Below are 23,306 nucleotides of genomic sequence, written 5' to 3'. Positions count from 1 at the left end.
CAAATTATCCATATATCACAGGTCTTGCTACTGCACATCATTATACAAATATCAGGTAAGATCAACAGAATTTCATATAATAAGGTTCTTATATGGTGCAAAACATGAAAACAAGAGAGGTAGCTGGATGCCTCAACTCATCAGGTACATCAGTGAGTTTCTCATGGTAAAATATGCAATGCTAGTAATGAATGAAACATATTATACCCTGAATATCCTCACTGCCAATCTGAAGCATCTTCCCTGATCTTCTTCAATCATAAGGATTCTATCTGGAATCTGTTTGAGAAGAGTAAGAGAAAGGCCCAACAGCACTACTAGAACACAATGGGATTACTTAACAAGAAGCTGCATGCTTAAACTGAAATGTTACATTCACATGCAAATTTGGCGAGATACACCAAAAATGGTGAAGAAATGCTGAGAATTTACAAAAATATTTTTCTGTACGTGGGGAGGCGAAGAAAATTGTAAACACAGATCATTTGCTGCATAATTCTGTGATTCTGTGTGATAAGAAAACCCAGAACATGTGAAACCTCAACAAACCTCAACTTCACTTTTCATCAAAAAGCTATGCCCCTCAGTTCTAACAAGTAAAAACCCTCACAAAAGGTCAAGTGTGTCTGTACTACAGCTTTAAAACACCAGCAGACGTATGATGTGGTACCCTGCACAGGGTAGATGCAATTTGGATTTCTCCCCTCAAAAAACATTAGAAAATGGAAATACAAAAAAACCTTTGGTTACACCACATAAAAATATAACTTTTTAGCTGCAAATGCAGCATGTCTATAAAAAATTATATATACAAGAACTGCTTATTGCAGTGTCATTCTTCCATCATCGCCCAAGCCTCTTCTGCTTTTTCATAGTACTGATTTGCCAGTCTGCCTTTCATGGCTTCCATTGCTGCTTCTGCTGCTTCTGTGTAGAGCTCACCTAGAGAAGAAAATACCATCAGTTTTGGTGGCAGGGAAACAAAAACCACATCTCTTTATCCTGAAGCAATTAAAGGACAAAAAAGAGAAACTGAGGTCAAACTACAGGGTATATTCTAATAGTGTCAACAGAGAGATACATCAGATAGGAATTTGGCTTTTCCTCTTTGAGTTGAAAGTCACAGAACTGGCTGCTGATAGCTCTTCGATATATTTGGAAGGACTGGAAACATGCCCAGCCAGTAGGATCCTCCAAAAGGACTCTTAGATGCCTGATACATAGATTACATAACTAAGACAGTGTTGCATAGGGCCCAGGAGTCATGAGTGTAACTCAAAAATCAGGCAGAAACCTGCAGTTCAGTGGCCTCACAGGGAGTGAAGGTTCCTAGTGAGTCAGTGTGTCACAGGATTGGATCTGGTAGCACCAACTATGCCCATCATTGCCAAGATCTCATTTGGTAGTTTACAGCCTTCTTTCACCCTTCTTTCATCATTACAGCTTCATCCACAAATCTGAGGGTGCTAACCCTCTGTATATTTTGTAACAGCTGAAGCACAGAATGTATTATGGGGTACATGGGGGAAAGGGAAGGAAAAGCAAGATTACTGACTACAGAAACAAAATGAGGCCTCACCTGATCTCTGTGGATCCTTATTCAGCTGGAACCCTCCCGTCATTAACATCTCTGCTTCCCTGGCCAGGAGCAGATACCGGGGCTCATCCTGAGTGCCATCATATTCACCTCCCTCATCACAGTCAGTCATGTTCAGTGCAGCATTGTACCAGTGCAGTGCCTCCTTCCAGTCCTGTACTCTGAAGTCAAAAGTAATTTTTGAGGATGGTCACCTTAGGAAACAAGTGTACTTAGCATTGAAGAGTCAGAATTCAACTTTGCACTAGCTTCTCAGAGCCTTGATGCTCTCCAAGAAAGCAAATGTTCTCATGGAGGCTCACTCACTGTGCACAGCAGCACCAGGTCACTGTATCAAAATGAGGTGGGGCTCACTTTATGCAGTAGTTACAGAGGAGAAAGTATGAGACTAACATGTCTTGCTTAACTCCAGAGCCTGAGCTTCCTTACTAGTTGCATGGTTTCAGTCTGGCATTTATATTTGTGAAGATAACAGATTTAGAAGCAATCTGAAGTTGCAAAGAGTCTTGTTTCATAAATACTTTAAAATGAACAATTTTCACATTGAGTATGTTCAGTGCGTTTTAATGAGAAGTTTAACATTATTTTAAATTTCACAATTGCTAAGAGTTTCACTGTTGTGCAAACCACAAAACTCATTTAAGTAACAATTACATGCTACAATACAAAAGCAGAAAAATCACTACCATCACCCATTATATTTGGTACTTAGGCAACGGACTATTTATCCCTTCATCTATACTGCATAGTCTTTTGGCAAATCACAATTTAGTTTCAGTCACAGTACTGCTCCTATCCCTCCCTGCCTCCTCCCACTGAAATACCAAGTTACTCAGTCATGCACAGTACCTGTCTGAACCAAGATTTACACCTGTATCATATGCTCTTGCTACCAGAATCATGGAAGATCGGTCTCCAGCTTCTGCTGCTCTCAGTAAGTAGTCAAATCCTTTATTTCTGTTCTCCTTTGTGTCCTAGTAGAACAACGAAAACCTTTACAATGTATTTTTTCTAAGTAAAACCATCCCTTATTCTAAAACAAAATGCAGTTTCTTCAAGTCAGTAATGGCTCCAAGTGTTTAGTATTCTGTGGAGCAGGCCCAGTCACAAGAAATTAAGAAGCTGAAAGTAAAGATCACTTAAAAAGCTTCCCAAAGGTATGCAACAATTTGCTGATAAACCAGGAATAAGCATTTTTTGCTGCTTTGTCCAAGTTCTTAATTACGAAGTTACCTGTTTTCTCTGAAGACAGAGGAACAGAACACCTCACTATGGTTATTGTTTTGTCTCCATTTCCTGCTATTCTTATGTTATTTTTCAAAGCATCACAATTTTGACACTTGCTTTGCTCTGTTTACCTCCAGAGTGACCTCAGAAAGAATGTGATGCGGCAGCTGAGAGTACATGAGTCCTAACCCAACGATGGCTTCCAGCTCCCCACAGTCTGCAGCATGCTCCAGGTGAAACAGGGCTGACTCCTGATCCCACTCCTTGTCTTTCTCACAGAAACGCCCAGCTTCATGATAGCGAACCAAGGCCAAATGAACCTAGAACAGAATTGTACAGGAAAGAGACACAAGTGTTAAGTATAGATACGCTTCTTCAAAAGCCCTGTGCCCACACTTAGGCACAAAAATACCTCTTTGAGGTGACTAGTTAAAAGTTAATTGTGTACCTCTGACTGAGCAGAAGACTCATTTGATAACACACAGACTTGGTACTTGATCTGTGCCTGAACATATTAAACAGGCAAAAATCGATAGCTCCACACAGTGAGGCTGCCTTTGTAAAGCTGACTACTAGAGATGAAAGACCTAACTCAGCCAGACAGTAGCTGCCACAAAGTCTTCCCACATCAGTGTGCCCTAAGCAGTATCCCCCAGCAGCCTGCCACACCAGAGCACCAGCTCTTAGGGACATGTCCTGGCATATCTGGGGCCTTGCAGACCTTTAGGACAGAAAATCATAGTAAAAGACATCCAGCCCTCAACTGCCTAACGCTCCAACCAGCAGGGCAAAACATAGTAACCATGGGGCACAGACATCAACATACAGCAAGAGCTCTCACAGGAAAGGAGCTAACCTGAAGCACAGTAAATAAAATTTATCCAGGGCAAAATCCTCATTCCACTGAAGTCTTTTTTTCCAATCATGGGATTATTTTTACTCTCCTCTCCCCAAGGGAAAGGCAAGTTTCTTCTCCAAGTGAAGGGTCTGAGAACATCTGAGGCTCTCAAGATGTTCAGGAAGATCTACACTGTATGTTTTGAATGTGGACTTAATGCCATACAAAAATCCCAAACTTCATAACTGCATTATCTGGGATAGTGTGGATTAAAAGGAGTTGGTCCATGCTACCATTTTTCAGGAGTCCACCCTTTCCTATCTGCAAGGTATGTCAGTCAAGCATACCACATCTACCCCACTTCTCTGCGTGACACCTCTGGAAAGGCAGATGAGCCAACCGCAAAGTCCTTCCTTAAAGAGTCCAGATGTCCAAAAGCATGGAATTCATAAATTCATGATCTTAGAAGTCCCTTATAAATTACGATTATGCAACAGAAAGCTATAAATATGTTATTTATTTTCACCTACACAAAGAACTCATGCAGAGCAGCACCTCTAATAAATACAAGATATTTCTTTCCTGTTGGAAAGAATAGGATTACTAGACCCATCCTACCTTCCCAAGGACTGACTTCCCAATTTTCTTTTCAAGTTCTAAAGCATTGAGCCTCTGAATTTCTTGGGCAACACAAGATGGCCTGTGAATGTGGACTCTGGAAGAGTTGTAGAGATTCCATTTCTCCACACTGATCTGAAACAGAGAAAATACTATGATTTGTATCCAAAATTAAAATTTCCTTACTATTCATATGGATTGCCGTCCAGAAATCAAAGCTTCTATTATTACTTATTAGTAAATACTGCAATTTAAGACACAGCTTTCAGAAGTCATGTTAGTAGCTAAAAAGTAGCTATTATTCTTCATTAAAGAAACAGATTATTTCTAGTCTCAACAGAAAATGTCTTCCACAAATGACAGCAGTAAAGCATTATCTTTAAGTTCTGAATCAAAAAAAAAGTACCTGAAGAGTCACACTGCAAGCACTGATGTTATCCATGCACAAAAGAAAAATTAAACTCTTATTTTTATAGTCAGAATTTGAGTTCAAAACATGTTAAAAGCTGCTTGCATTCCACAACTCTGGAAAAACGAAGAGAAGATGATAGGCAGATACATGCATTGGTGCTTCTCAGGATATTCAGCACAAATGGAAAAAAACAAAAACAACTTTTCAACATAAAGGGTGGACTGGGAATAGTAGCTGAAAAAAATCCTTTCAAAATTAAACCTGCTGGATGTATACAGGGGAAACAAAAGAGGGAAAGTTACTGGCACAGAACTTCAGCCTGTTAAAACTGTTTCAATTTCTGAATCCACTATGTATAATGACTACAAGGAAAGTCTGAAAAGAGTATCTAAGGAAATTATTTATTATTGTCAGAGCTCTGTTTTTCTTTCCTCGAAGAAGAGAGTTATTTGTTCAGCTAACAGACCTTTTACAAAAACATCCAAGGAGGTCTGGTCTTCCCTAGCTCAGTTAGATACACAGATTCCTACTGTCACATATTTCAAACGCTACATGTTTAAAAAAATAAAACCAAAATTCCAAAAATAAAGTGCAGAAAGGAGATATAATCCAGCTAGGCAGAAAAAATTAAATTCATAGAACTATAATCATATTTTTAAAGTGAAAGATATATAAATCATTGCTAATTTATGTCAGGGATCAGTTTCAGAGGTGATAATTTGTAACTACTTTCTTAACTAGAAAATAAAGACAAAACAAAAAAGAAACAGCATGGAAAGGTAAGTTAGTATTAATAAATATATTCTGCAGCTGAAAAGGATGCAGAAATGATTCAGTGGTGTGAAGTTAGATGAGTGGAATAATGGACAAGCAGAGTTGCAAATTTATTGTCTATGAACATTTCTGCTTTATTTACCCTTGCAGAGCTTCCCAAACTGTCTTCATCAGATTCATGTCTTCGGTTGTTGTTTGAATGGCCCTACATTAGCGTAAAGATTTGCATCATTTAATTTGCAGTAACTGATTTGTGGCAGTTATCCCTCTAGACTATCCCTATCCATCAAAATTAATAGTGACAATGACTGAAATCAGTTTCCACTTATCCAGGCTTCAATCCTGTAAACTGGATATCCCATGTCAAATACTCTGCCACTTCAAAGGTGATAGAAGTAATGGTATCTTTGGAAGTAGCATTCTCCTTCCTTTCTTCTAAATAAGTTGTCTAGTTAAGATCTTCAGGTCAAAAAGCATTTACTTTAAAGTTCGTATTTTAATCAACTAATCCAAAGGAATTCTTAAACTGAGTATTACTAACAGTCAAAACACCAAGTTCTGTGATAGCTCTAGCCATACAAAGCCACAGAAAGTAGAGAGGGTAAGAGTCTGGAAGTAGATTGTACTTATGGATTATGTGTGACAAGAAACTGGCTACGTTTCTCAAGTGCAATACAGAGCACTTAAAAAGACCCCACAACTATGCAATCAAATGCAGTGTCTGAAAACAAGCTCTGCATCACAAAGTCTTTTTTTTCATCACAGTGTCATTAACATTCCCAAGGTGAAGAAGCAATTTTGCAACATGTGGGAATTCCTTTCTAAATGTTTCCTCTGTTTACAAAGCCTAGATTAAGGATGATAAAAAATTAAGACTATTCTATGGAAACAATTTGAGTATAAACAGGCCCAACTCCTCTCTTCAACTCAGAGTGAGACTCTTACCTTCTCTCTATGATCCCCATCTTCTAGCTCACTTCTCTTTTCACTGGGATATCCACTGTCTCCACCATTTTCAAAATCCTACAGAAGAAAACAACACAGCATTAGCACTACCCTTTGCAAGGATCTCAGATTGACATTTCCCACAGAGAAAACCTTCTGCTGCATCAGTGAGGTATGTGGGATGGATATACTGAATGAAAATGATTTTATGTTGTGCCACCTCTGAGAGACAGAACAGGACAAAATGACCAAGAAGGTGCTGTCCATGTGGATGGTCTCTCTTAGATACATTAAGAAAAAAGCAAGTAATATCAAGGACTCACACATGTTATCAAACCAGGAGTCCACTTAATACAGTTTTTAGTCTGTATAGATGGAAAATTCTCATTGCAAACCTATTGCGATCTCCCCAGGCGAGGTCCTCTAACATCTCACAGAACTGGTATTTGCAGGAACCCAATCAATGGGGGTTCCATTTAGCTTTCATACCACCACAGCTGGCATGAGAGCCAAAGACACAGGCAGAGGAAAAGACACAGACTTAAATTCATGTGTTAAAATACACTAGATGCAAATAAGTTTCTGGAGGACAAAAAGAAAAAAAGGCCAAAAAATCCACTGTTTTAAAATAGGATATTTTTCCTTTATCAGAAACAGGAAATGCCTGCAGGTAATGTGACTTGCAACAATGAAAGCAGACAGAGCACCTTTATGTGCTTTTGCTGAACAAAGCCTTCAGGAAGTCCTTTAAAGACATTCATTAAGGAATTAATATCTCATTTTCTGCTGGGAAGACACTCACCCTTTGGTTATCAAGCTGATCATAGTCTTTGTGAACCAAATTATCTACTTCATTGAACACAGGCCAATCTAGGAAGAAAAAGATTTGCTTCTTATTGTAAGCATAACACGCTTCAGCAGAAAGCTCTAACCAGCATCACTTCACCTCTACTTTTCATAGACACACCTCTGCGTTGATTATCTACATGAAAGTACTTTTAGTTTTATTTCTGCTCAAAGAGGAATGCTGGAGACAAGTATCCTGGACTAAATACAACATGCTGTTGTGTTTAAAACTAACAAAATAAGTCACTGTCAAATGTTCAGGAACCCCCAAGGAAGTTATGTATGAGGCTCACTTACTAAGCATGTCCATCTTCTGGCTGTGAGGGGTTGCTGAGGAAGGAGAGCAGGGTAAAGAGTCAAATGCGACATCACTCATGCTTTCATCTCCAGAGTTTTCAGACAAACGGAAGAGCAGAGGAGGTCGACTACCAGACACCGTTCTCACCCGGCTGCTGCCACATTTTTCCTCTGTGCCACGGAGAATTGTTTGAGCAGATTCCTTGACAAATTAACAAGAAAGTCCCATGAATAATGGTTTTCTCTATTCTAAGCATGATTCATAAGCCATCGTGAACATTTACAGTCCTCTACAAAAGGAGAAGTATAAACACGCATGTGTATATGTAACGGTTTGCTGTGAACATCCTATAGTCCAACAAACTATCAAGTCCTGGCATTGTTGTAGTCAGAGAGAATTCTCTTTAGAACTGAATTTCATTCAAAGTATTTCATCAAGGCACATTCCCACTAGTATCAGTTAAAGACAAGCAGTTTTATTCTTCTCCCCAAATTAGGTTTGTGAGATACAAAACTTACTAATGATTTCAGCATTTAAAGCTATACTTGGTCCTAAATATACATGTTACGAAGTTCCTTATTAATTAAAGCTACAGCATTAATTCAGAGATAAGTAGGGGTAAGTCAGCTTTCAATTGTTGTATTTTAAACTGTAACATTAATGATAAAGGTTTGCCATAAAATAGCATATTTCAGTTTTATTTACAGGGCTTTTAACGTTAGAATAAATCAGCTATACCACTTAATGAAGCTTATTTAATCAAGCACTTACAAGCAATTTTTTATTATAATCCAAGGCTTCTCTCTCTTTGGTTGAAAGATCAAATGGTGCAAGCCCCATGCTTTTGCAAATCTTGTTGCAGAAATGAGAATGAAAGAACAACGCCATACCTCGAACACCTATGGCATTAAAAAAAAAAAAGTGAAGAAAGGGTTTAGTAGAAGTTTCTGAGATGGTTTACTTGTTAAAAGTGAGAAGTCCTGAAGCATTTTCTAAAAAGTCAAGAGAAAGAGAAGGAGACAGTGCTTTGTAACACACATAGCTCAACTTCCTTCCACTTTAACACCTGTAAGTACTTGTTACTTATACACAGCATACAACAAGTTACTGTGGCTGTGTCATTGAGAAACACACCTAAACTTGATCTTGCTTAAAAAACATGCCGTGTCTTATGAACAACTTCATGTATGAACACTTGGGGCTTAAGAACTATGCAAGGCTCATCCCCCATATTCAGCTGTATCCATACCTGCAACGCAGCAAAGAAACTGATGGCCATGATTATTGCTATCACATTGTAGGGAGCTACCTAATTTCATTACTTGTTTGGTTTAAGAGCAGGCCAGAAGATCAGCTCTCATTTTACATCTGCCTTTGTGTGACAGCTGTCCTGTTCAGCCCCTTCAGTATGACTTCCCCAGCTGTTTGCAAGCCCCTCAGAAACATGCCTGCTCACTAAGAGCTCTAGTGGCAGCTACTCGCAGGCAACTGGAAAGAGAAAACAGGCATCCATTACCACATGAAAGAGAATCACTGATTTTACCTAGGTTGCCATCTCCAAAATCTGTACCATTCTCCGTATGGATCTGAGGGTCCGTGTAGAGGTCTCCAACTCCTTGGATATCAACAATAATGAGTTGGTGTCCTGAGCGCTCAAAGGTAAAGTGACTAAAGGCCTGGGAAGAACCATAGAAAATGTCTGAGAAAACTCTGCCTTGATCTACTCAAACCAGCAATGTATTCACCTCTTGTAGAAGTCTGATAAGCCTAAGTGTCAAATATAACTGATATAAACATGATGATGTAAGTAGTGAGAGACTAAAAGCATGTAGCAGATCGACTCTCAAATCTGTCCCCATCCAGAGAAGAGAAGAGCATTCAAAGAAAAGCAAGGGTGAAAAGCAGCAATGGGAACATACAGGGGAGAGGAGATTGCTTTTTCCTTCCTCCTGTATTAGAGATTCTCATCTCCATCACAGTCTTCACCTTAAGTGGGGAACTGCCTGGCAAGCAATGTAAATGGCAAGGGAACAAGGGGCTCTGAAGCTAAGTGCAGAACAGGATCATAGGATGTTAGGCATTGGAAGGGACCTTGGAAGATCATCAAGTCCAACCATCCTGCCAGAGCAGGAGGATAATCTACCACAGGCCGCACAGGAACACATCCAGATGGGTCTTGAAAGTCTCCAGAGAAGGAGACTCCACAACCTCCCTGGGCAGCTTGTTCCAGTGCTCTGTGACCCTCACAGTGAAGAAGTTCCTCCTCGTATTGAGGTAGAACCTCCTGTGCTGTAGTTTATATCCATAATAACTCCTGCATAAACACCCTGGCTGTGTCTGTGGATATCCAAGCTCTGCATTACTGGGACATTGCTTCCTTCTGCCAAGAGGCAAAGTTCTGCCATACTTGAGAAAAATAAAAAAACGTAAAAAAGTGAGTATCCCCAAAAACTCTCCTTCCCCCACCATGCCCTCTGGGAGGCCCCTCAAATGGCTGATCTGGCTCTACAGTCATGTATCTGGTAACAAAATGCACACTTCTACTCTAAAGGCAGCACCTAAAAAACCAAGTATAAACCCCATTTCTTTTTGGCATAAAGCTGAGACGTATGAGTCTTCTGGGAAGGCCTCCAAAGCACTGCCAGGCCTAGAGGAGGTGACTTGTGGTGATAGACAAACATTTTAACTGCAGCATACCTCACAGAACATTTTGTTTCCAAGATATGAAAGCACAGCACAAAAGACAGTGCAGAATATAAACCCTCTGGTTACACTAAGCATCATGACAAGTGCCATAAAAACAGGAGGGAAAAAAATAATAACAAAGAAAACAAAACCCTCAAGTCGCAGTAAAACACTCTTTTGCTATGCTGATCATTTGACATTTTTCACCAGTAAAGTTCTTTTACCAGATCCAAGAATCACTTGAAACCTCTATTTGTCTTTCTATACACAACCTCAGATTCACCTACTGAAAGGTTGTAGCTGAAAAAAAAAATAGCTTTTTATATGCAAATAGACCACATTTAATAACATGAGTTTGGTATCTGTCACCTCCTCTCCTCACTACAAGGCACCAAAAGACTACTTAGTACACAGTACATGAGAAGTCTCCCCTCCTGCCTTAATTTGAAGCAAGTTTGAAATATGTTAATGCCTGCAATTCCAACCAGAGTCAAAGGGCATTAACCATGCTCAACTCAACTAAAATCAACGGATACTGAAATGCAATAAAGAAGCTCTCAGCACATGAACAAGCAGGTCACAAATAAGAGGCAGGGACACTACAAAAACAGAAATTAATTTGGTATTGTACTGGGAAGCCTGCAGTTTCCCTTCCTGGCAGCAACACAAGACCTCTGTATAGAGCCAAGAAATTCTCTGCAGCAGACCCCATGGAAAGCATTAAATAAAAGCTCACTTGTGGAGTAAGACGAATGTTGTCGTCTCGCACAAATCCAGAATTTGAGTTGTATTTGATGTATTTGCCCTCAATGTAATGTTCCAGATGAAAGAGAGGCTTTCCAGGTCTGTCCTTCATTTCAATAATACAGGTCTGCACTATATCCACCTGGGGAGGGAAAGAAGATAAACAGTGACTCATAGAGTATGGTCTTCATATCAAAGTGTGTGTGAATCCTCCAGCTGTGAAAACTTGCCCAACGAAAGAAGCTGAACAATTGCAAAAATCTCTGTTTAACAAGGGGGTGGGGGGAGAGTCATGTGCTGCTTAGGTTACTTAAGGAATTCCATAAATTAAAAGCAGTCACTTCAAAACCACTCCCTTCTTCTACAAATCCCTCTGAAAAAAGTGTTTGCTTTCCACTTAATTTGTGTGGGTACCTTAAGAGCACACAGCAAAGAGTCTATACTCAGAGAGCAAAACATACAGCAACTACTGCACTGCCTTTTCAGAGAACTGAAGCTGTCTGCCATTCAGATATTTCTGCATCCTGCCTCACCTCCTCCGTCTCAGAAGAGAGAAGCCATCACAGCTCTCCCTTGCTTATATCTTTTCCCCACAAATAGCATTTAAAATTTCTAGATTCCTATCTGTGTACTTCACTCTATACCTCACCTTGCTGCTATGAGGCAGGTAGTTATTAACCAACCCTCACAGGGGAGGCAAGGCACACAGTCCACATACATAAAAGCTCATTTTGGCTATTAAATCGTTAAGACCCCCAAACTGCATCATACTTTTTAACTATAGCATTTTGTCACATGTCACACGCAGTCTGTAGTACAGCCAAGAGCAGGAATTAAGATACCACAGATACCACAGCACATGTACAGTAGTATCCTTCCTACAAGCTGCGCCTTCCACCCATTTCAAGTCATGTATGTAGGATACATACCACAGACGTAACAAAGACGAGCTACTGGCTATGTGAGTAACAGTTGCAGTCCTTCATCCCTGCACTTCAGTTTCCTATCTTTTAACAAGCTGATTGCTGATGGAAGTGCTTTTTTCCAGGACACGATGGCCAGTGTTGGCCAGCAGCTATCCAACTTAACAGCATGGAAAAGCACAAAGCTATGTTGGCTGTACAGAATGTTTAGAATGACCCCAGGTCCAGAAATACAATCAGCAAAGTAGGAGAACCACCTCTTCCTGAATCTGATGTGTTTATGCAGATCTCTAGTACAGATGATGAGAATGTCTTTGGTACCCTGAGTCTAGTCTGATGCTCCCTCCACTCAGAAGTTTCATACATCTTAACACTCTGCACTTAATGCAACATGCCAGTATTGCCACTGAGACACCCAAAGGAAACAAACCCACAGCATCTTCATTTTTAAGAAAATTCTTGCCTGCTCCTCAGAAGTCTGTGTTTGAATAGCTTTTTAAGTTATTTAGTTACCTAGCTCTTAAAACCCAGTGCTAGTTACGTGGTTACATAGGTTTACAAGATCTAAGCATCTACCTTCCTGAAGCACTGAACAGTTAAGTGCTTGCTGAGATGGCTGCTGGCAATAAATTCTGTGACATCTCTGATTATCTCAAAGGCAGCTGGGCAAATATCAAACAGAGCAATACCAACATCATTGTATTTTGGCTGCAGTGAACAGCTGAGAACAGTCAGACATTCACAAGCACAGAGCACCTAATTTGGGAAAGAGAAAGTATTTTGTGCACTTACTTAATTAAAAAACAGCTATAATTTAATGGAAAACACAGTAGGGAAGAAGAATCTATCCAAGCAATTAAATTTAAACGGAATGTGAGCTAGTGATTGCCTCTAAATTAACTTGAACACTAATCTAATAGGAGAACAAGACTGCCTTTTTTCTTAGCAAGATCTCTGATGTACCTGCTTGGGTGGCTTGTGTCGGTTGTACTCCTCTCCCCAGAGTTTTGCTTCCATCTGAAGTCGGACATCCTCAAAATAGACATCCCTGCCCACAGTCTCTATGTATTGCTTGGCAACATAGTTATAGGCACCCTTCCAGTTCTGTGTATGCAAGAAGTTGGACAGCTTTTTCCTGAAAGACAAATCATTCATTGGTGGAACGAAAATCAGGAATTTAATTCAATCTTTCCCATTTCTTTGCCTGCATGGACAGACTCTGAGATCAGCATTACCCTCAGTCATTTTTATGAGATATTCTGTCTGAAGAGTGAAGCACAGGCAGGGGACAAAGGGAAAAGCAACATCCCTTATGAACAAATGGCTGGGACACACTGAAGTGCCTGTTTGGTTTGACTGCAGCTACTTCTGCTCTGAACTTCTTCCTTTTCTCTTTTCCTTTTCTTCCTGCTCCCTTCAGGCCCAGAGTATGGTGCCACCTCAACACCCTGTTCTAATGTCAACAGTGATTTTCTGCAGAAATTAACAGGGAGTAGCCTTTCAAACACAAATTGAGAAGAGAAAACCCTCTCCTATAGGAGCAGACTGCTGTCTTCTCAACACACAGGAGTGACTACTCAATACCTGCTATGTTCCCAGAGGGAAAACTGCACCTGACAGTTCTTTTAATTTCAGTTGATGTACAAATCTTAAATCCACAGATCCCTCAAGATGGAGGGGAGGAGGGACTCTGACAATAGAGAATGCGCTGGCTGCCAACAAAGGGATTAGGCAGGGATGCAGTGGTTGCAAAGCATTCCACCATTCAAGTCAAATGGGCAAATCTCACAGTTATCAAGAATTCCAAAGCAGACACAGGCTCCTTTCCTAGAGCAGCCTCATGCACTTACATGGAATACGGGTGAAAGCACTTATCCTTCTCCTTGAGAATTTCATTCAACTAAGATAGCAAAAAGGTGTAAGACCCCTCTTGCTGTGGCAGCAGTAGACCCCAGCAATGCCAAGTCAGTCTGAAGGAATATGAGAGGAGTATCCAGAGTAAGACATGGTTGGCCACCGGGCGGTTCCCGTACTCTGCTCAGTAATGAGCGATGGCTCTGAGCCTTCCTTGGTACTGTGCCAAACTGAACCTTTTGAGAAGCTAGTAGCAGCATTCAAATTCTCAACCCTCCCCATGCTTCCTTTCCTTTCTCCTTCCTACAAACTTGTTGCAGAGGTCTTGGTACAGGGGATGCTCTAAAGGCAAAGCAACTTCATGTTGTCTGCTGTCCTGCAGGGATGGGCAGACAGTCACTATAACAGAGGCTTTGCAAAGAAGGAACAAGCAAGTGGGATAAGAATTTCTGCTAAGATTTGAAACTTTTCCAGTTCTCTGAAGAAACACATTTTTCTATGTAACACAAGCCAGCTCATGTACTCTTCTAAGGCCAATACTCTCTGAATTTCATTGAGTCAGCTGCAGCTAATATTGTCACTGTCATGATTAAAGACTTGCAGAGTTGCAAAAATCTAGAAGAGAGCAATCCAGAGCACCACTGAGAGTTATGGAAAATCCAGCAGCAGGAAGTTGACACACAAGTAATATTTTATTTTTTTGCACAAGGGGTTAAGGCAAAGCTACAAAAGTAAGTTTCTGTTTATGGTACATAAGATATTGTGGATGGTACAAGATATTGTGTAAAGAGGAACGTGGTGAACAACAAGAGCTAAAAGCAATGTCAGCAGGCTAAGATTTGTTGCTTGCTAGGCTCCATTCACTCTCTATCTGGCTTTGCAACAACAGATCCACCAGCATGGACTGATACTGAAAAAATGCCAGCTGGGAGGACTGAGGGATTACTCTTCCTCCCTTTTGCTCAAATGCAAAACATCATGTTTCTATCATTCACAACTTTCTTTCCAGAAGTGAAACCAGTCATGAAATGCAATTTCTCTGGATTGTGCAACTGGAAAGATGGGGAAACAACCTTAAAAACATACACATATACATTTTTCAGGAAACATAATTTCCAAAACTGAAAAGGGTAGAGCACTTTTCTAGCATGAACTGATTTATAGCTAGATGCTGATTCCCACACCCATATTTACTAACAGTCTCCAAGGAGAGGAAAATTCCTCCTCTGTCTTCTCCCACACTTTACCCTTCTGGAAAGAGTAACTGCTATGAGTTCAAGCTCTGCCTTACTCAGAACAGGATTTCTCTGGTACAAGTGATCCAAAGTAATCCCTGGGGTGAACACCTTCTTCACCAAGGAAGCTTTCTGGGTTGAGATAGCACCATCCAACTGTTCTTTCCCCTTTTCTCTTCCTAACCATAGACCTCAAGTTGGCCTCCAGGCTGCACATACCTACAGCCTTGTATCAAATTCAAAGATATTTTAGCACACTAGGAACACAGAAACAAAGTAGCTGCTTCTGTACATTCGTATTTTGTCTCCTTGAGATAGTGGAAATAGCATACATTTATAATTGCTAATTGCAGGTTCCTAGAACTGGGCATGATTGAATGTTATGCATCCCACTGCAGTTCCAGCAGACAGTGGTTTGACTTTCCAAAGCAAGCTCTCTGGATACCTGCGTTATGCTTGCCTGTGCTTCCCTTAAGAGAATGTTCTGCTTTCTGAATCCAGCCCTGTCCTGCAGCTGGAGTCACACAAACAAGAATAAACTCCTCAGCTAAGCCTTAGAAAAAGGCACAGCAGGGAGCTAATGGGGAGCTTCGCTTTATATGATTTCTATCACACTTAAGTGAAAAGCCAGTCATCACAGAAAACACATTGCATGGAAGTCAATAAAGTCAGCAGATACTTACGTTCTGAAACACTCTCGCATTGCTCCACGGCCAAAAGGCTAGGGAAAAGAAAAAAAAAAAAAGACAAATCAAAAGCCCAGCACTGCCATTTCCACAAATTTAATTTCTAACCATTAAGAGACACAACCAGTCTTCCCCTTTTACGTCCTGCAGAAACAAACAAGTCCTATACAGTATCTGTCTGCCTAGCACTCAAAGAAAGGTGAAAACCCACTGGCAGTATGAAGTAGGAATCTGAAGAAAAGACGTTGGGGAATAAGTCCTTCCCTCAATATCCCATGGGGCAGACATAATTTAAATAGCTTGTTTTAAAGATACCTCTCTAGTTCCAAGTCAGATCTGTTCTGACTGCCTAGAGACCTCACACTCTGTGTTTAGGCTTCCATTCACAATGTGCCAAAGAGAGCATCACTTCCCTTGACACCACATACTACATCAGCAGCACAGAGCAAGGAGAGTCCACCACACTACCAAGCCCATGATTTAACTGGGAAGCAACAGTAGCTTCTACCCTCATATACTGAAAACTCAGTCTGTTTTCATCCTAACAGCAGAAATTATTTGGAAGCACAAAACACAGAAGGACTACTGCCAGACAAGGACATGCATGGAAAAGGAACAAATATCTCATGTTGCTGATGGGAAAAGGCTGACTCCATGTTCTACTCTACTTCGGGGAGAAAAGGCTGTAAGGACATCAGACATAAGGGATGAACAGAGTGAAAAGAGAGGAAGGAGAAAATAATGACATCGAACTGTTAAAATCATGTAAGTAAAACATCTTGCTGCCACTATTCAGTAACAGGGAGGGATACATTTGGCTGCTAATAAACATGACGGACAGCGTGATCTTACTTGTGATGCCATCTTGATGAGGACTTCATCCTCAACCCAGTCCCCAGTAACTGCGTTGTACCTGCAAAATCAGATGTGCCTCTTAGAAAAATGCAGAGGGAACTCAATTCCTCCCATCCCTGCCTATCCTTGTCTCCAGCAGACTGCTAAAAGGTGCTACCCCCAATCCAACACAGAAACTTCGTCTCCCTACCACACTCCACTCCTCTTTACCTCAAGTATGAAAAAACATGTATAGCTCTCTGAAGAGAATCATACTGAGTGTGAACAGATTCCACTAAAGAAGCTACACTTCTGCAGCACTTTTAGGCTTTGTCTGTTTTGATGTTTAATCTCCTCTGTGATGCCTAGCAGTAAGCAGGAAGAGCCTTACCATGCCCTACACACTGGACAGGTGCTCTCCCCCAACCCTCAGCTTGCATAAAACTGGTTCTGACTGAGGATCTGTCACAGAGCTGTGGAGGATGCAAGCACAACACAGCACCAGCTGTGGTTATGAAAAGCAGTGGGGCCGTAAACTGCCCAACACTGCAGCAAGCCTCTGCACAACCCTATGATAATAACAAAGAGCATGACTGTCATTTCTCCCCACCCCCTTAACTCCCAACACAGTAAAAGCCAAATTGAGAATCACAGTAGTTGAGTCACCAACACATGACTGTTTCCAGCCTGCTTTCCCCAATCTGCACAGAGTACTTCATGCATGCACATGCCCCATATACCCCCTTGTATATTTTTTAGCACCCCAGTTTGCAGCAGACAAAGGAGTTGGAAATGGGAATATCATATGCATTTCTTTCCAATAGGGTATTCTAGTAGCCCTAAACCAGTTACTGCCTATTTGTATTTTTAAACATGCAAGCTATTTCAGGACTGTGTGGCTGACCAGGGACAGATGCAGTCTATGGGGAACAAGAGCACTGCATGACAGCACTACACTATTGGAAGTGAGGCCTCCCCAAGCACTGATGATACGTGGCGATTAACTGGCCTCTAACTCCTTCCACCCTGAAACCTCTGTCAGTAGGGTAAATGTTTTGGCAAAGCCTGTTCTAAAGCACTGAGGATAGTTCAGGGGACAAACTCAGTTTCAGCACGTACACCATGCTGAGTTACTCTGGGCTTTATAAGGACCTAAATTCCAGCTGCATGCAGCAATACTGCATGGACAGGCAACAGTGAAACTGCTATGTTGGGAAAGGCACAGTGTTACTTTTTTTCTAAACTAAACTAAGTGTACTGCCTCTTTATTTGGATTAATTTCCTCATTAGATTAACTTTACAGCGTTAATAAATCAAGCAGAAAATACTTTTCAGCCATGTTTCCTGTCTACATGGTGAAACTATTAAGATGGGAGAGAGAAAGAATGTGACACTGGCTTGCTGAAATGTTTATTTTTTTATAATGTGCAGAATTTAGGTGTTCCTGAGTTAAGACACACTCATTTTGGGCATTACTGAAACTTCTTCACCTACATAATTACACATATTCTGCATGACAAACACAGCCCTTTCATAGACCAGCACATTCTGTTTAACACCAGCATTAAAAGCAGAAACACCCACAGACCTGTAACGAGTGGCGTGTTCCGTCTCAATGTCCTCAAGATGAAACTCTGCCCATGGATCAGGCATGTGCTTAGCTTTCTCAATAGCATGTTTCCAGGTTTCCTGAAGAAGTTACAAACTGGCAGGTTATTTACAATCAGCAGCAACTCCTAACAATAGCATTTTCTAGAGCACATCAGGATTCCTATTCTACAAAGATGTGCAACTTACAACCATCCCCAACAAAGCACTATTCAGACCAGGGACCAAAGGGTAGAAAAGACCATTGTGGCATTTTATACCTTCATGGGTAATGAAATACAATTCAGAAATATAAAGTGTCAGGTTTCACTTCAATCTGCACTACTATAAATTTACTGAGAACATAATCTGGTCTAGAATGTACCAAATAAAAAAACTGTGGTAATTTGCAAATATCTCTAACGTACATGGCAAATGGTGGTAAGCCACACCTAGATGATATTAACTCATTTTTATTGGTTTGATTTTCAACGTTGAATATGCTGGCAGATAAAGCATTAAAAAGTCCATTAGCAGGAGAGAAATTTGGAGGAAGAAAAAAGTTCTGTAAACCCCAAGGCTCCCAAACTGTGCTTGGCATAAAGAAGAAGATATTAGCATATTGCAAAAATTGATTATTATAGCAATTCCAGACAAGTAGCTATTTCAATCTCCAACAAGTCAACAGTAAAAAAAATATAGGAATTTTCTGGAATATAAACCATCTTTCATCGTCAGCTGGTGTGGATGCTTTTCTCGTAACATTTCAATCCCCCTTCTTTTCACATTGTAGGGTTCCAAGAAACTAAAGATGTGATCCTGTTATGTGCCAAAGGCCTTCTGCAAGAAGAGCAGGAAAAAAGGCCCCTCTGTCCCCCTGCCAGTAAAGAAATACTGAGCTCTCAGATTTTGTTACTGCTTCTCTTACTCCATTTCAAGTATGCAAGAACCATAACTTTTAAAATACAGGTTTTTTTCTTTAGAATTTAAATCTCAGTCAAAACTTTAAAAAAATACAGTATAAGTTAGTGTCAGCAATGACATCAAGGAGATTTTTGAAGCAACTGAGCTTTTAAGTTGTTCATATTTATTTTTATCCCAGCTGTAAATCTGCATAACTTGCAAACAATTTTAATGCTTCCCTTTCTGACGGTAAAGCCACAATAGAAACATAATACTACAATAAATAAGTTTAAAAGGCATGCTGAGAAACATTTCCTACATGTTTCATAACAAGACAACGTTGCCTCAGATCATACTAAACTTTTCATATTGAATATATATGAAATAGAGACAGAAAGGAGTAGAATTGCTCAGTCAATTATTACTCTTAAACAGGTTCCTCTCCAAAAGGTGATCTGTGTCCATGCTAGGTAATGATTTGAGTGATTACTTCTGCTTGATCTTGTGAGGTGCTTTGTAAAAAGCTTTATTCTAATCTTCAAACAGAAGTTGGACTTCATAGAGTAGGAAACTAATGATCGGTATTATTTAACAGATATCTTTCTTAGTTTTGACTTGATGATGTCTATGTGCTGAGGCAACTGAAGCAGTTATTCCAGACAACAATACAGGAATAAAAAAGGGCCATAAAAGGGAAAAAAAACCCCACACAAATAAGCCCCAAAATCTTAACGCATCTGTTAGATAGGGTGTTCACATTTTCTTTTTAACCTACCCGACTATGGTCAACCACAGAGCCGTGCTTAGAACGATGCTGTGTGTCATTCTAAAGGATGCATGAGAAACAAAAGTAGGAAAATACAGGTGGTAAGACGAGTGATTGACAAAGAGTCTCTGTTCTCTTTGTTAATTAAAAAAGAAATCCACTTAATCCACTGAAATTCTTAGAATGAAGCTACTGATGTAAGCTGGCAACATTTTTATTGGAAAGTATTAGTTAAAAAGGTCTTGCCTATTGACCAGCTAATTTAACACTGCCGAGTCCTGTTCAAAGGGAAGGGTCTCTATAGCTACTCTTCTGCCTCTGCATTTCATTATCTGCCAGTAGCTTTGGGTCTGAGAAGTGAACTCTGATCAGACCAGGCTGCGGTGGTTTCAGACATTACTGGTCTTGGTTGTCTGCTTCAGTCTCTGCTGGAAGTGCCTATTTTTGCAGGTGAAGCAGCAGACATTTACTTGCTTCACATCTCAACCCAATGCATTTTGTCTGTGATAGGAGTTAAAATGCCAAACTAGACATTGTAGAGCCCAAAGCATAAGCACATGTATTCTGCAGAAGCAACAAGATAACTTAGGAAGGAGGAAATAATTGCAATTTCTTTATTCCAGGCCGCATGACTCAGAACTCACACTGCAAACCCAGAGGCAAGTTATTTAGCATGTGTTAACATAATGCAAAATGCTTAGCACAGTATACAGTAAAATCTGTCCCCTAGTCTATATTAAGCCTTTACTCTTAACCTTCCTTAGCAATATGTACCTGTTAATGTGGTAAAAATCTTACAGCAGACAAGACATTTTTACTTTTAATGTGTTATTTAACATATTAAAATATGTTAATATTAATTATTATTATAACATATTAATATGTTAAAATTTCAGCTGACTGAAATATACCCTCTACTATCTCTCCAGGAATAAAGCATGCATTAGGCATAACCAAGATTTTAGAGGATCTATTAAGTAAGTAATATGTTAATATTTATAACAGGAAATGTGTTAATAAAACACATTAAACCCTAGTCTAAACAAAATCAAAGAGACATGCTAATTTACCACAAAGGGTGCAAATTTGGAGTATCTAGCCTATAGAGTGAATGTCACTTGTGTCCCTTTGGCTCTGTTGCCTGTGGAGTCATCTCCCTTTGCCTAGCCTGATCTGTACAACAGGAGCCAAGTGGTACAGGACACACTGCCAAGGAAGCACCAACTATGGCCCCTTCGACCTTTCTGCAATGCTGTTATTGGTGCTGAGTTTTCAAAGGTCAGATACTCCTTGAGGACACTGTCAGGAACTACTGCCAGCATGACACTTCATGCCCAAACACAAGAGTCAACAAGCTAAAATTTCCCAAAGAAGGAACTATAACCGCTATCACTGCAATTTATATTTGTCCAAACAAAACTATTATGGATTGTTAACTCCACTTGGCAAAGTCCTTAATAAAATATTTTCTTCCAGGCCCCAGTTTAACTTTCTTTTAAATCTCCCAATCAATGTATTGCATTTTTTTACTGGTTTGATCATAACGACAGCAAATTGTTTGCCTGGAATCTGCTGCCTCTGTACATGAAGATCTCCCAGTGAACTCAAAGGGACAGTAAGCAATTCAATGGCAGTGTCAGACTATTGGTTTAATGGAATTAACTGCAGGTCTGGAAAAAACAGATGCGTTTTTTTCATAGAAAAGTGTTAGTACAGCAAAAGCAGTTAAAGAACTTCTCATGCCAGCTATGCAAAGCCAAACCTTTACCGAAGGCTGGAGCCAATACTTACCTTAAAGCTAAATGAGTTTCTAGGAGAAGAGCTTGAACTGTATTGCTCAGTTTTTGCTAAGTTGCTGTAATAATTGTCAACTTTGATACTGGCAGACTTGTTAGAAACTGGATCATCAGTTATTGGACAGATAAAATAATTGTCTTCATCATCACTATCAGCATCAAGATAATCTGCAGCATTCACTGTAGTTGATCTAGCATTATCGACACCTTCCATACGAAAAATAAGGTCCTCGTCTGCCATGTCTGTGGGCTGCTTTATCTCCTGCAATGATTGAACCAGCTACTATTCCAATGGAGGGACGAAGCTGGGTGGGAGAGGAAACAAAACCAGGGTGTTATTAAAATAATAAATAATGGGAAAAAATATTTGCCCACATGAACAGTTCTTTTCCAAAGAGGTCAGAAAGCTTGATTTTGTCACTGAGCGTTTCCATTTGTTAGAAGCTTATTAGATCCTAGGAAAAAAGGATATACAGAGTTTGGTTTCTCCTGGGTCCTACCTTCAAACTAAACTAAGGAAACTTAAAGTAAAAACAGCATGAGGAAGACAGATTACGGGGTTTTATTAAAATGTGCTCAACTGTTTGAAAGCTCCGAAGGTGACATTCTAGGTAAATATTTCAGTGAGGTGGCCTGACACATTAAACAATGCAGAGTAAAGAATATGGGGATTTCCATACAGGTATCAACACTGCAGCTCTGCCACGTCTCCTGTTTTACCACAGCTTTTCCACATCATTGATCCTAGTTGCACGCAGAGCAGACACTGTACTGCACAACTGCTGCAACACACATGTATTATTAAAAAAAAAAAAAAAAAAAAGGTGAATTCCTGGTGTTCAGGTTCCACCCCCAGAGATATCACAACGGGAACATGCCCAGCAGCCTCCACCCAGAAAGAATTTGTGATGATTCAGCAGAACACAAACAGAAATAACCTCCTACAGGCCCAGGCTACAGAAGGCAAGTACTGCACCTTTCACACATTAGCAGCCACACAGATGCAAAGTTTCCACTCTTCTGCATTTCACAGTCCAGAGCCACTGGCACCAGAACACCAGCACTGACTCTCACAGAGCTGAGTCTGCCAGCTGGCAGCTTTCACCAGCAATGTTATGCTATTTGTTACTGCATTTCTGATGGAGATAGCATTGCCACCGTTCAAGCAGCCAGCAACACAGGTAACACCGGAACTCTATCTGCATCAGGCAGTATCAGCTACAGTAAATCACTGCTGAAGAAGGTCTGAGCCAACTCATCTGACTTTGCACTGAAGCAGCTTCGGAGCATTCACACAATCTGCTCTTCTAGCAAAGGCCATGTGAAGGCTGTCACTTCTGGAAAGAGGCAGTAGTTCCTAATTGGAAGAGGAAGTCATTCTCAGTTGCCACTACTAATTTTACCACAACCATCTTACTAAAGTCTAACAAGTATTTGAGAATGTTAACCTTTATTGCCTGTCAGCAGAAGCAGCAGATGCAAAATGATGCAGGACTAACTCCGAGATATACTGCGGTCACAGCTACTGTCCTGCGCTCATCTCCACTACTGCAGTCAAATGCACATCAGCAGATCCATAAAGTCTGTGTTGGCCCAAGAAATATCAGTAACAGGAATGCAGGTTTATGGAGCAGCAATTGCAAGCTTTCATGGTTTCTGTGACCTGGCATGTAAATAGAACACTGTCACACAAATCGGTTTGCATTTAAAGCTAGTGGTGTTTGTAAGACTCTGCCAG

General features: G+C 40.3%; 1 protein-coding gene across 1 annotated transcript; it reads right to left on the bottom strand.

Moving 5' to 3' along the window:
* Positions 1 to 832: 832 nt before the first annotated feature.
* On the bottom strand, positions 833 to 21,809 carry EEF2K (eukaryotic elongation factor 2 kinase). Its single transcript, XM_054391026.1, has 17 exons — positions 21,564 to 21,809; positions 18,105 to 18,205; positions 16,535 to 16,595; positions 15,680 to 15,717; positions 12,871 to 13,042; positions 10,977 to 11,126; positions 9,099 to 9,231; positions 8,327 to 8,454; positions 7,555 to 7,756; positions 7,214 to 7,281; positions 6,412 to 6,489; positions 5,609 to 5,671; positions 4,281 to 4,415; positions 2,956 to 3,144; positions 2,447 to 2,571; positions 1,580 to 1,758; positions 833 to 942 (listed from the first exon to the last, which is right to left on the bottom strand). The coding sequence occupies exons 1-17, from the start codon at positions 21,807 to 21,809 to the stop codon at positions 833 to 835; spliced, it is 2,178 nt and encodes a 725-aa protein (XP_054247001.1).
* Between the last annotated feature and the right edge of the window lie 1,497 nt (positions 21,810 to 23,306).

The sequence above is a fragment of the Indicator indicator genome, chromosome 22, assembly GCF_027791375.1.
Source record: "Indicator indicator isolate 239-I01 chromosome 22, UM_Iind_1.1, whole genome shotgun sequence".
In the NCBI taxonomy this organism is placed as follows: domain Eukaryota; kingdom Metazoa; phylum Chordata; class Aves; order Piciformes; family Indicatoridae; genus Indicator; species Indicator indicator.
Note: the sequence above shows the minus strand (reverse complement) of the source record. Positions and strands in the feature narration are given on the sequence as shown.

Excerpts from the sequence above, each read along its gene's own strand:
- EEF2K (XM_054391026.1), bottom strand. The coding sequence starts at position 21,809 with ATGGCAGACGAGGACCTTATTTTTCGTATGGAAGGTGTCGATAATGCT. Across the intron at positions 13,043-15,679 it reads ATGCGAGAGTGTTTCAGAAC|GAAAAAGCTGTCCAACTTCT; the intron begins GTAAGTATCTGC and ends TTTGTCTTTCAG. Across the intron at positions 1,759-2,446 it reads GTAAATCTTGGTTCAGACAG|AGTACAGGACTGGAAGGAGG; the intron begins GTACTGTGCATG and ends TTTTGACTTCAG.